General features: G+C 45.9%; 1 protein-coding gene across 3 annotated transcripts in view; it reads left to right on the top strand.

The window, feature by feature from the left end:
* Positions 1-206: 206 nt before the first annotated feature.
* Positions 207-14408, top strand: part of LOC121544681 (B-cell lymphoma/leukemia 11B) — an 86347-nt gene continuing 72145 nt past the window's right edge. For 2 of the 3 annotated variants that reach the window (XM_041854742.2, XM_041854743.2), the window contains exon 1: positions 208-1245. In XM_041854742.2, the coding sequence (XP_041710676.2) occupies positions 1188-1245 (58 nt within the window). In that variant the 5' untranslated portion in view covers positions 208-1187. Of the gene's footprint in view, positions 1246-14408 lie in introns of all 3 variants that reach the window. The other variant, XM_041854741.2, reaches the window with a different exon arrangement.

Below are 14408 nucleotides of genomic sequence, written 5' to 3' on the forward strand. Positions count from 1 at the left end.
TGTGAGGCAGTGAGAGAGCGACTGGCTCCGTCCACTGCTCCCCTCTATCTAAGAGACCGCGGCAGTGCGCTGTCCACGGCTTGCTGCTGGTGATCCGATAGTTGTGAAAAGCCACCACTAGTCGCCCCCAGTGCTCTTGCAGTCTGCAGTTTTTCTTTCTCACTGTAGACTTAACGTCACGTCCGCACTTGAACTTGAATTGTATCCCATTGTACGGAGACAGCCCTAGCCACAGAGAAACCGAGAGCTCGGGGGAAGCAGGACTCACTACGCCATCTTCACACTCATACAGAGAAAGGGGAGAAAAAAGCGTGCAGGTCTTGATTTATTGAGAAAAGAGGTGGCAGTCTGTGTGCCCGGTCTCCACAGAGCCGTACAAGGGTGCAGAGCACTTGGAGTTGAGGAGACTGAAAAGTACCTGGCATTGCATGCTGATGCTCAAGGCTGCACCAACAGAAGTGCCCATCACTTGGCGATACCCAAGTGCCCGAGAAGAAAAATTGGATTCATCATTTTGTAAAATTGTACTATCAATTATTGTAATTGTGTATGTTTGGGATTTGTTCTTTTATTTTTGCGTTTGTTTCTAAAAGAAGAAACGAAATAAGTTCAGAGTTCAGAGTTCATTGACTGGACGCACAGTGATACCCAGTGTACCCCGAGCTGTCAGCGCGCGCACTGACCATTGCGTTCTCATTCTTCTTCATCTCTCACAAGGTGGAGGGACACTCGCCAGGGTTTGATCCCAACTGTCACTCACTACAGCCGTCAAACATCCAAGGATATTTCCCCCACTTCTGATATCTTTTTTTCTACTCGGACAGATCTCACTTCTCTCACACACCTTTTTACCAAATGGTGTGAGTAGCCTACAGAGAGAAGCGGTGAAAGAGAACTGAAGGTATAGCACAGGCTATCCACGGTCTCGTCACAAACACAGGGGCAGAGTGGACCGACGAGGCGAAGCGCAAAAGATACTTTCGCATCTCCGAGTGAGGGGACCACTAGCCAATAGCACCACGCACGATCAACCACCCACCACGGCCGGCGGTCCGAGAGCAGGAGCCTCGGTCTTTTGGAGGTCCCGGGAAAAGTTGAGTGCAGAGCAAGTGGAGGCCATAGGAGGGAAGCGAGCCCATCCTTCAGAGTGCTGGTCTCCGGGCAATGCAAGTGTAAATGCCAGGGCAATGTCCCGTCGCAAGCAGGGGAACCCACAGCACGTGTCACAGAGAGAATTAATAGCACGTAAGTACCTGCTTTTCACTCAATTACACACAACTCATGAATGGACTATTTACATGTTTTTTAATTCAGTGAAATGTGATGTGTAATTGTATGACTTCTGTCTTTACTGCCACATTTGGCTAATTTGATCAACTTCAGTGAGGTTATAGTGAACTCTTCAGTGCGTGACATCAGGTTTAGAAAAAAAAGAGTTTTGAACTACGGAATGTGACAAGGTTTCACTAGTTTATAAATAATTGCATTTGACAGTATAATTAATTGGATAAATTAAATAGTCTATTCAATATTTAACAATGACATTTCCTTAAAAAGTAAAGATGTCATGTTGCCTATACTCTGTTCTTTTACGCATAACATTTAAGTTAAATATACTTTATGCATAGGATAATAGTTTAGACTACTTTTGTGAAAGCTGTATAAATTAAAAAGGAGCTTTACCTTATTAATTGTCTATTAAATACAGCATCTTAATGACATTTATATTGGTATTTCACCATCAACCCGTCTTCTCTTCCAAACAGACAATTGAACTGTGAAGTGTAAGCTATTGTTGGTGCTTTTAGGCCGTCAGGTATCTGGCTGCACTAAGTCATATGGGGCCAAGTGGAAAACCATGAACAATACCTGGTTTCAGTGAATGCATGGACCTCTGACATTGCTGTCTTACTCTGAAAGCCTATGTTATACATTATTCTGTTTCAACAGGCTTTCAAGTTCCTGTATATAGTCCACTCATATGCATTTGTGCACTCAATTTAAGTCATACATTTCCAACAATGTAAGTGTAATAATATTAATCTACTAGCGATGTAACCTATTGACACATGGTGTTGAGATTACACATTTAACTTGTGTGTCCTAGCAAACAGAAAACGATCACATCTCCAAGCGTTTTCATATTAGTCTAATAAAACACAATATGCATTTTATCAAACCACCAAGCTTTTATCAAACATCCAAAGCCGGTATCCCTGTTATTTTTTGTTATAGTGAACCGAATATATGTTTAATTTCATAAGCCAATTTAAATATATAAATATTGTACAGATTTATCCTCCCCTTGTTCGAGCACTAGTCAGATATCTCGCGCCAGGTAAGCCAACGCATGCAACCAACCTTATTATCTCTGCTTTGTTGCTTTTTTAATCCGAATTTAATTATTATAGAGCGATGTTGACAGCTGAAGTAATTTAACAATACCTTGGCATGGTGTATATATGCTACATTCATATTTTAATTATACAGATTTCTCGCGATATAAAGAGATAATTGAATGTCAGCCTACTTTCTGTTTTGACAATATGGATTTACCTTTATATTTTTTGGTGAATGATGATTTGCGGATATGTCCTCCATTGTTGTTTATACAATTAATTTAGCAGTTGATTCGCAAAACATCTCTATTTGCAATAGTCAATTGTGTGTCCAAACGTCTTTGTAGGCTATTATTAGATGTCTATCACCAATTTATTGTAACGATTCTAGGTTCTGACGTCTAGGCTACAGCTGTAGGTATAGCCTACCTACTATAGGAGACCTGTACAAGTGTAGGCTATACTGGCAGGCAGAAAAAACGCAGTTAGGAGCAGGAGCGCAGTGTCTTCAGAGCGCTGCTTGCACAGAGCCACGGATGTGTCGTGGCACGATAGAGGAGAGCCGTGAGCCGATAGCTGAAAGCCGATGAGAGATTTAGCAGGAAACGCGGACATTCTATGAAACAATTATTACCCTATCTCTATTTTTTACATCATACATCAGCGTGTATGAAACACCTGTTCATTGATTAAGTGTTAAATTATGAATTTTTAAACTACAAGATAATTGTTACCTTTTCTACAATTTGGTAGTAGCATAGTGTTACACAAAAACGTTTATTAGAGTCTAGCTACCCTGAAAACGACCAACCAGACCTGAAGAATTGTGAAACAAAGATAGCCTGGTCAAATTCTAAAGAGCACTTTCAAGGTATCAAGTTCAAATCAATTAAATCCAGCCATCATTTCTTCTTCTATGGCATTCTGAAGTAGTGTCAGAGTCTAATCCAGCCAGCCAACTGAGAACAGAGGCCCTCCACGGTGATGTCACCTGAGTCCAATGTGTTGTGTGTTGTTAGGACTGTGTACTCTGCACATTCTCTCCAACACACACACCTCTCACTTTTATGGCCCAATCATTTTTGTGTGTGTGCGCGTATGCCTGTCAATCCTTGTATGTGTGTGTGTGTCTTGATCTTTGTGTGTGTGTGTGTGTGTGTGTGTGTGTGTGTTTATATCTATAACAGTCAGTCCTCTGGACTCAGGTTTGTGTGTGATGGCTTCAGCTCCAGTCAACCTACCATCATTTATCAAACACAGAGATTTTTCCTCTAGCTAGTCACCCCATCCTGTTTTCATCACTGCTGTTGTCATTGGCATGCAAATGGATTCAAATAGCAGCAATGTTTTGTTTGTCCCGTGGAGGGGCAATTCCGGCCATCTTATTCTGACTAAACTCTGCAGGACACCAGACAGTAAAACGTTTAAAATTGGCCTATGAGATACACACCTTATATCGGCATGTGTCATATATATTCATGTACCTTGTTGTTCTGGAAACTAAAGCTTTTCTGAGTTATCAGACCTAGATCTGATTGCAAAGATGTCTGTGTTTGTGTCTGTCTGTCTGTCTCTGTCTGTGTGTGTGTGTGTGTGTGTGTGTGTGAGAGAGAGAGAGAGAGAGAGAGAGAGAGAGAGAGAGAGAGAGAGAGAGAGAGAGAGAGAGAGAGAGAGAGAGAGAGAGAGAGAGAGAGAGAGAGAGAGAGAGAGAGAGAGAGAGAGAGAGAGAGAGAGAGAGAGAGAGAGAGAGAGAGAGAGAGAGAGAGAGAGAGAGAGAGAGAGAGAGAGAGAGAGAGAGAGAGAGAGAGAACAGGCCTGTTTTAGTGTTGTCTCCAATGTTAGACTGTGGTTGAGGTGATGTAAGAAATATGAGTGACAATCTGAGTGTCAACCTACTCCTGAGACAACCCTTAGATCGGTAGGAGGGTGCACACACACACAAGGCCTCATAGTGTACCCTGCCTCCCTGACATAGTGAAAACACACACACACAAGGCCTCATAGTGTACCCTGCCTCCCTGACATAGTGAAAACACACACACACAAGGCCTCATAGTGTACCCTGCCTCCCTGACATAGTGAAAACACACACACACAAGGCCTCATAGTGTACCCTGCCTCCCTGACATAGTGAAAACACACACACACAAGGCCTCATAGTGTACCCTGCCTCCCTGACATAGTGAAAACACACACACACAAGGCCTCATAGTGTACCCTGCCTCCCTGACATAGTGAAAACACACACACACAAGGCCTCATAGTGTACCCTGCCTCCCTGACATAGTGAAAACACACACACATAAGGCCTCATAGTGTACCCTGCCTCCCTGACATAGTGAAAACACACACACACAAGGCCTCATAGTGTACCCTGCCTCCCTGACATAGTGAAAACACACACACACAAGGCCTCATAGTGTACCATGCCTCCCTGACATAGTGAAAACACACACACACAAGGCCTCATAGTGTACCCTGCCTCCCTGACATAGTGAAAACACACACACACACAAGGCCTCATAGTGTACCATGCCTCCCTGACAAGGTTTTAATGTTTTAAATGAGTGTATCTGCATACACAGTCCACACACACACTACACCATGGTTGCTCTGCACGACCATGTTTGCCTGTTTGTGTGTGTGTGTGTGTGGATTGTGTGTTTGTGGACTGTGTGTGTGTGGACTGTGTATGCAGACACACTCATTTAAAACATTAAAACCTTGGTAAGGGTCGGCCTTCAGTGAGTTTTGAATGCCGCAGTAGAATAGTACAGTACAGCCCATGACTGGATGATTAGGGGAAGTCTCGATGTCTAGCAGGTCAAACCTGTCTGGAAAGTGATATTCAGTTCTAAATGATGGGTGTTCAGACATGGGAAGAGAGCTGGCTGCAAGCTGTGGTATGGTGCTTGTACATTTCATCATTTATGTGTCAGAGACGCAATGGTTTTTGGATTTATGGTTGAAGACACACACACACAAGCATGCATATGCAAATTCACACATGTGAATTCACAATTTCACCTGCACATACGGCATCACCAAAATCAGCATAATTTTTTCATGCACTATTAGATCATATATCCATTTGAAGCAACCAATATTTAATGTAGCAAAAGCTGTTGTTTTGATGGCCGAGAACTTGTGTAGAGGAAGATAAAAATGTGATTTATCTGTTGGACCTAATTAAACCTAATTAAATCTTCTTTCTGTTGAAGTCACCAAAAAGTGTTTTCTGCCAATCTTTATTGGAATTACTTCATTTCTAATATTATTGTGATATACGATGGTGAAACAGTGTGCTACGTCTCCTCTTATCTTACCTTTTTTACTTAAGGGGGAGTTCTTGAGAAGACAGTAAAATATGTGTCTGTGTTTGCATCTGCCTTCTAATCAACAAGTTCAATCATTCAGTGGTAGTTAAGTGTAGGTCTTCGTCAGGATTAGCCGTAAGTGCCTTTGAGACAGCCGGCTTCTACAAAGTTTCAGTTGCACTGGCTTATTCAGATGTTTTCTTCTCAGCGATGGAAGGCAGGGAGAGCTGCAAACTCTGCAGTGTTGCACTTCAATAGTTTTACAGGCTCGGCAGCAGCTCTGAGGTTGTGTGTGCTACATTAAAACACACACATTCTCTGTGAGCTTGACGACCCACCCACCACTCAATATGTGTGAAACATTGAAACCTTTCCAAGCGCGGCATGGATATCTGTTTGAATATGTTATTTTTCGAAAATTTTGATTTAAGCATGTTTTCACACATGGAAATTAAAACACCATCATTGGTAAGCTGCGTCAAAGCTGTATGCTGCGCCAAAGCGGTATGTTATTTTCAGAGGGTAATTTATCACTGATATAGGCTGCTGTAAGTGATGTGGTTATTCTGTATGGGTACGGAGTCCAATATATGTTTTCTATATATTTACATTGAAGTATTTGATAGTTTTTATTTATTTATTAGTAAATACAATTTACTCCTAATAATTTTGTAATTTTGACACACTATGCCCAATAAGTTTATAGGTTTTAAACCATTAACATTTATGTGATATATTTCCGTTAAAACTAGAAAACAGCAATTTATGATTTATAGAGAGTATATGAAGAGGTGCTGAGAGGTCCTATTGTAGTGTCTGACATACGTTTACACACACACACACACACACACACACACACACACACACACACACACACACACACACACACACACACACACACACACACACACAGCCCGGCGTGTGACAGTGTCTAAATTGCAGCAGCGACCACTTGAGATGCCATTGGGTTGGGAGCGAGGGGGACCAGAGAGAAACCCCACTGAGCTGGTCTTTGTTCTGTAGAGAACCCAGAGAGACAAACAGGCAGGCAGAGGAATGAACAGTGCTCATTCTGAGGTGTGATCGAGGTGTTGCTGCCCGTCTCTCTGTGTCTCGGTGAGAATTAACATCTGCATGGAGCTCAATAGTGCTGTTTGCAATAAAAAATACATTAATAATAACTGAAATACACTTTTTTTTATTAACACCATGAACCTTTTGGTTTAACCGTTTCAAAGCTGGTTGATGATAGTCTTTGTGATTGGATCACAATGTTTTAATAATTCTAATGTGGCCCTAATTTATGAATTCCGAAAAAGGCTTGAATACTATTATTTTATGTGTTAGGGACCATAAAATATACATTCATAATATTCACAGAGCTTAGAAGCAGAAAGAGCAAGGTAGAAATCCCTGGTACTGTTGTTTTTAGGGAAGCCTGATGTCACCCACCGTTGTTGTTGGTGTGTGTGTATGTGTTTGTGTGTGAGAGAAACACAAAAAGCATCTTGAGAGTAGTGAATAATTCATTATTCAGTGAAAGAGAATGGCTTCAGAAAGCAGCATGCCTAAACAAATTCTCCTGATTAGATGGCCGTTGGTTCGCCTGTCCAACCGCCATCCATGTCCCTGATAGTCTACTAATACTGTACCATCCATGTCCCTGATAGTCTACTAATACTGTACCATCCATGTCCCTGATAGACTACTAATACTGTACCATCCATGTCCCTGATAGACTACTAATACTGTACCATCCATGTCCCTGATAGTCTACTAATACTGTACCATCCATGTCCCTGATCGACTACTAATACTGTACCATCCATGTCCCTGATAGTCTACTAATACTGTACCATCCATGTCCCTGATAGACTACTAATACTGTACCATCCATGTCCCTGATAGACTACTAATACTGTACCATCCATGTCCCTGATAGTCTACTAATACTGTACCATCCATGTCCCTGATAGACTACTAATACTGTACCATCCATGTCCCTGATAGACTACTAATACTGTACCATCCATGTCCCTGATAGACTACTAATACTGTACCATCCATGTCCCTGATAGACTACTAATACTGTACCATCCATGTCCCTGATAGACTACTAATACTGTACCATCCATGTCCCTGATAGACTACTAATACTGTACCATCCATGTCCCTGATAGACTACTAATACTGTACCATCCATGTCCCTGATAGTCTACTAATACTGTACCATCCATGTCCCTGATAGACTACTAATACTGTACCATCCATGTCCCTGATAGACTACTAATACTGTACCATCCATGTCCCTGATAGACTACTAATACTGTACCATCCATGTCCCTGATAGACTACTAATATTGTACTATCAATGTCCCTGATAGACTACTAATATTGTACCATCAATGTCCCCACTTCTAATACCACATGAAGAGAACAAATGGTCACTGAAACTAGCGCCCCCCCCTTTCTCTCTCTCTCTCTCTCTCTCTCTCTCTCTCTCTCTCTCTCTCTCTCTCTCTCTCTCTCTCTCTCTCTCTCTCTCTCTCCTCTCTCTCTCTCTGTCTCTTCATCTCTCTCTAGATGTGCTTCCTTTCACCTGCTAGGGGGAGCTCTTAGGCTGTGTGTGCGGGTGGCATGCAGCACTAGTAGTTGGATTGAGAGAGAGTAGAAAGCCATATTTACTAAATGTGTGTGTGTATGTGTTGTCGTGGGGGGATGGGGCGTAGGTAGTAGGAGTTAGAGTGAGCGGTGGTGGCTTTTTGATGGCTCCTAGTGTGGATGTTTCAGATGATAAAAGCTTTAACACACCACAGTTACTGTACATTCTAACTGTCAACACCTCTCTCTCTCTGGCGGCTAGCCCTACAACATCCTCAAACCTCCTCTCCTTCTCTCTCCTCTTCTCCTTCTCTCTCCTTCTCTCTCCTCCTCTCCTCCTCTCCTTCTCTCTCCTCTTCTCCTTCTCTCTCCTTCTCTCTCCTCCTCTCCTTCTCTCTCCTCCTCTCCTCCTCTCTTTCTCTCTCCTCCTCTCCTTCTCTCTCCTTCTCTCCTCCTCTCCTTCTCTCTCCTCCTCTCCTTCTCTCTCCTTCTCTCTCCTCCTCTCCTTCTCTCTCCCCCTCCTCCTCTCCTCCTCTCTCCTCCTCCTCTCCTCCTCCTCTCCTCCTCTCTCCTCTTCTCCTTCTCTCTCCTCCTCTCCTTCTCTCTCCTTCTCTCTCCCCCTCTCCTTCTCTCTCCTCCTCCTCCTCTCCTCCTCTCTCCTCCTCCTCTCCTCCTCCTCTCCTCCTCTCTTTCTCTCTCCTCCTCTCCTTCTCTCTCTTTCTCTCTCCTCTTCTCCTTCTCTCTCCTCCTCTCCTCCTCCTCTCCTCCTCTCTTTCTCTCTCCTCCTCTCCTTCTCTCTCTTTCTCCCTCCTCTTCTCCTTCTCTCTCCTCCTCTCCTTCTCTCCCCTTCTCTCTCCTCTCCTCTTCTCTTTCTTCCTCATTCTCTCTCCTCCTCTCCTTCTCTCTCCTTCTCCCTCCTCTTCTCCTTCTCTCCTCCTCTCCTTCTCTCTCCTCTTCTCCTTCTCTCTCCTCTCCTTCTCTCTCCTCTTCTCCTCTCTCCTCCTCTCCTTCTCTCTCCTCCTCTCCTCCTCCTCATCTTTCTCTCTCCTCCTCTCCTCCTCTCTCCTCCTCCTTTCTCCTCCTCCCCTTCTCTCTCCTCTCTTTCTCTCTCTTTCTTTCTCCTCCTCTCCTTCTCTCTCCTCCTCTCCTCTCCTCTCCTCTCCTCTCCTCTCCTCTCCTCTCCTCTCCTCTCCTCTCCTCTCCTCTCCTCTCCTCTCCTCTCCTCTCCTCTCCTCTCCTCTCCTCTCCTCTCCTCTCCTCTCCTCTCTCCTTTCTCAGACAGGGCATTCTCCCCAGGGCAATTTAACAAAATGTCTGCCTGGTCGCTATGATTAATATGCTCGCATATTCCCTCCTTTTTCTCCTCTCTTCCCTTCTTCCTTCCTCCTCCTGCGTGTCCTGTGCCTTTGTTTTCTCCTCCGGGAGGAACGCCTCATCCTCCTCCCTCTCTCTCTCTCTCTCCTTCTCTCTGTGTTTTGATGTTTGGCGAGGAGGCTATACCTGTCTATCAGTGTGCAGGTATGTGAGGGAAGCAGACAGAGATTGTGTCCCAAATAGCACCCTATTCCCTATATAATGAGCTACTTTTGACCAGAGCCCTACGGGCCAGTGCACTTAATAGGGAATATGGTGCTATTTGGGTTCAGGCTGTAGTGTAGTGTTCTGGTTAGTCTGTGTCCGTGACGCCATGCAGGGTTTTCACAGGTTGATGTGCGGTACTCCCTGGGTCTCTATAGTGGTCTAACAGTGTGTGATGCTCCACTCCGTCCACAGGTTGATATGCGGTACTCCCTGGGTCTCTGTAGTGGTCTAACAGTGTGTGATGCTCCACTCCGTCCACAGGTTGATATGCGGTACTCCCTGGGTCTCTGTAGTGGTCTAACAGTGTGTGATGCTCCACTCCGTCCACAGGTTGATATGCGGTACTCCCTGGGTCTCTGTAGTGGTCTAACAGTGTGTGATGCTCCACTCCGTCCACAGGTTGATATGCGGTACTCCCTGGGTCTCTATAGTGGTCTAACAGTGTGTGATGCTCCACTCCGTCCACAGGTTGATATGCGGTACTCCCTGGGTCTCTATAGTGGTCTAACAGTGTGTGATGCTCCACTCCGTCCACAGGTTGATATGCGGTACTCCCTGGGTCTCTATAGTGGTCTAACAGTGTGTGATGCTCCACTCCGTCCACAGGTTGATATGCGGTACTCCCTGGGTCTCTATAGTGGTCTAACAGTGTGTGATGCTCCACTCCGTCCACAGGTTGATGTGCGGTACTCCCTGGGTCTCTATAGTGGTCTAACAGTGTGTGATGCTCCACTCCGTCCACAGGTTGATGTGCGGTACTCCCTGGGTCTCTATAGTGGTCTAACAGTGTGTGATGCTCCACTCCGTCCACAGGTTGATATGCGGTACTCCCTGGGTCTCTATAGTGGTCTAACAGTGTGTGATGCTCCACTCCGTCCACAGGTTGATATGCGGTACTCCCTGGGTCTCTATAGTGGTCTAACAGTGTGTGATGCTCCACTCCGTCCACAGGTTGATATGCGGTACTCCCCTGGGTCTCTATAGTGGTCTAACAGTGTGTGATGCTCCACTCCGTCCACAGGTTGATATGCGGTACTCCCTGGGTCTCTATAGTGGTCTAACAGTGTGTGATGCTCCACTCCGTCCACAGGTTGATATGCGGTACTCCCTGGGTCTCTATAGTGGTCTAACAGTGTGTGATGCTCCACTCCGTCCACAGGTTGATATGCGGTACTCCCTGGGTCTCTATAGTGGTCTAACAGTGTGTGATGCTCCACTCCGTCCACAGGTTGATGTGCGGTACTCCCTGGGTCTCTATAGTGGTCTAACAGTGTGTGATGCTCCACTCCGTCCACAGGTTGATATGCGGTACTCCCTGGGTCTCTATAGTGGTCTAACAGTGTGTGATGCTCCACTCCGTCCACAGGTTGATATGCGGTACTCCCTGGGTCTCTATAGTGGTCTAACAGTGTGTGATGCTCCACTCCGTCCACAGGTTGATGTGCGGTACTCCCTGGGTCTCTATAGTGGTCTAACAGTGTGTGATGCTCCACTCCGTCCACAGGTTGATATGCGGTACTCCCTGGGTCTCTATAGTGGTCTAACAGTGTGTGATGCTCCACTCCGTCCACAGGTTGATATGCGGTACTCCCTGGGTCTCTATAGTGGTCTAACAGTGTGTGATGCTCCACTCCGTCCACAGGTTGATGTGCGGTACTCCCTGGGTCTCTATAGTGGTCTAACAGTGTGTGATGCTCCACTCCGTCCACAGGTTGATATGCGGTACTCCCTGGGTCTCTATAGTGGTCTAACAGTGTGTGATGCTCCACTCCGTCCACAGGTTGATATGCGGTACTCCCTGGGTCTCTATAGTGGTCTAACAGTGTGTGATGCTCCACTCCGTCCACAGGTTGATATGCGGTACTCCCTGGGTCTCTATAGTGGTCTAACAGTGTGTGATGCTCCACTCCGTCCACAGGTTGATATGCGGTACTCCCTGGGTCTCTATAGTGGTCTAACAGTGTGTGATGCTCCACTCCGTCCACAGGTTGATATGCGGTACTCCCTGGGTCTCTATAGTGGTCTAACAGTGTGTGATGCTCCACTCCGTCCACAGGTTGATGTGCGGTACTCCCTGGGTCTCTATAGTGGTCTAACAGTGTGTGATGCTCCACTCCGTCCACAGGTTGATGTGCGGTACTCCCTGGGTCTCTATAGTGGTCTAACAGTGTGTGATGCTCCACTCCGTCCACAGGTTGATATGCGGTACTCCCTGGGTCTCTATAGTGGTCTAACAGTGTGTGATGCTCCACTCCGTCCACAGGTTGATATGCGGTACTCCCCTGGGTCTCTATAGTGGTCTAACAGTGTGTGATGCTCCACTCCGTCCACAGGTTGATATGCGGTACTCCCTGGGTCTCTATAGTGGTCTAACAGTGTGTGATGCTCCACTCCGTCCACAGGTTGATGTGCGGTACTCCCTGGGTCTCTATAGTGGTCTAACAGTGTGTGATGCTCCACTCCGTCCACAGGTTGATATGCGGTACTCCCTGGGTCTCTATAGTGGTCTAACAGTGTGTGATGCTCCACTCCGTCCACAGGTTGATATGCGGTACTCCCTGGGTCTCTATAGTGGTCTAACAGTGTGTGATGCTCCACTCCGTCCACAGGTTGATATGCGGTACTCCCTGGGTCTCTATAGTGGTCTAACAGTGTGTGATGCTCCACTCCGTCCACAGGTTGATATGCGGTACTCCCTGGGTCTCTATAGTGGTCTAACAGTGTGTGATGCTCCACTCCGTCCACAGGTTGATATGCGGTACTCCCTGGGTCTCTATAGTGGTCTAACAGTGTGTGATGCTCCACTCCGTCCACAGGTTGATATGCAGTACTCCCTGGGTCTCTATAGTGGTCTAACAGGGTGTGATGCTCCACTCCGTCCACAGGTTGATATGCGGTACTCCCTGGGTCTCTATAGTGGTCTAACAGTGTGTGATGCTCCACTCCGTCCACAGGTTGATATGCGGTACTCCCTGGGTCTCTATAGTGGTCTAACAGTGTGTGATGCTCCACTCCGTCCACAGGTTGATATGCGGTACTCCCTGGGTCTCTATAGTGGTCTAACAGTGTGTGATGCTCCACTCCGTCCACAGGTTGATATGCGGTACTCCCTGGGTCTCTATAGTGGTCTAACAGTGTGTGATGCTCCACTCCGTCCACAGGTTGATATGCGGTACTCCCTGGGTCTCTATAGTGGTCTAACAGTGTGTGATGCTCCACTCCGTCCACAGGTTGATATGCGGTACTCCCTGGGTCTCTATAGTGGTCTAACAGTGTGTGATGCTCCACTCCGTCCACAGGTTGATATGCGGTACTCCCTGGGTCTCTATAGTGGTCTAACAGTGTGTGATGCTCCACTCCGTCCACAGGTTGATATGCGGTACTCCCTGGGTCTCTATAGTGGTCTAACAGTGTGTGATGCTCCACTCCGTCCACAGGTTGATATGCGGTACTCCCTGGGTCTCTATAGTGGTCTAACAGTGTGTGATGCTCCACTCCGTCCACAGGTTGATATGCGGTACTCCCTGGGTCTCTATAGTGGTCTAACAGTGTGTGATGCTCCACTCCGTCCACAGGTTGATATGCGGTACTCCCTGGGTCTCTATAGTGGTCTAACAGTGTGTGATGCTCCACTCCGTCCACAGGTTGATATGCGGTACTCCCTGGGTCTCTATAGTGGTCTAACAGTGTGTGATGCTCCACTCCGTCCACAGGTTGATATGCGGTACTCCCTGGGTCTCTATAGTGGTCTAACAGTGTGTGATGCTCCACTCCGTCCACAGGTTGATATGCGGTACTCCCTGGGTCTCTATAGTGGTCTAACAGTGTGTGATGCTCCACTCCGTCCACAGGTTGATATGCGGTACTCCCTGGGTCTCTATAGTGGTCTAACAGGGTGTGATGCTCCACTCCGTCCACAGGTTGATATGCGGTACTCCCTGGGTCTCTATAGTGGTCTAACAGTGTGTGATGCTCCACTCCGTCCACAGGTTGATATGCGGTACTCCCTGGGTCTCTATAGTGGTCTAACAGTGTGTGATGCTCCACTCCGTCCACAGGTTGATATGCGGTACTCCCTGGGTCTCTATAGTGGTCTAACAGTGTGTGATGCTCCACTCCGTCCACAGCTGGGCTGGATCCACTACAACAAAGACTACCGTTCAAAGGTTTGGGGTCACTTAGAAATGTCTTTGTTTTCGAAAGAAAAGCACTTTTTTCGTCCATTAAAATAACATCAAATTGATCAGAAATACAGTGTAGACATTGTTAATGTTGTAAATGGCTATTATAGCTGGAAACGGCAGATTTCTTATGGAATATCTACATAGGTGTACAGAGGGCCATTATCAGCAACCATCAGTCCTGTGTTCCAATGGCACGTTGTGTTTGCTAATCCAAATTTATCATTTTAAAAGGGTAATTGGAAAACCCTTTTGCAATTATGTTAGCACAGCTGAAAACTGTTGTGCTGATTAAAGAAGCAATAAAACTCAAAAGGACAGAAACAAATAACTTTCTACTGAAACTTATCAGTCTATTCTTGTTCTGAGAAATGAAGGCTAGTCCATGC

This window comes from Coregonus clupeaformis, chromosome 29, assembly GCF_020615455.1.
Source record: "Coregonus clupeaformis isolate EN_2021a chromosome 29, ASM2061545v1, whole genome shotgun sequence".
NCBI classification, from domain to species: Eukaryota; Metazoa; Chordata; class Actinopteri; order Salmoniformes; family Salmonidae; genus Coregonus; species Coregonus clupeaformis.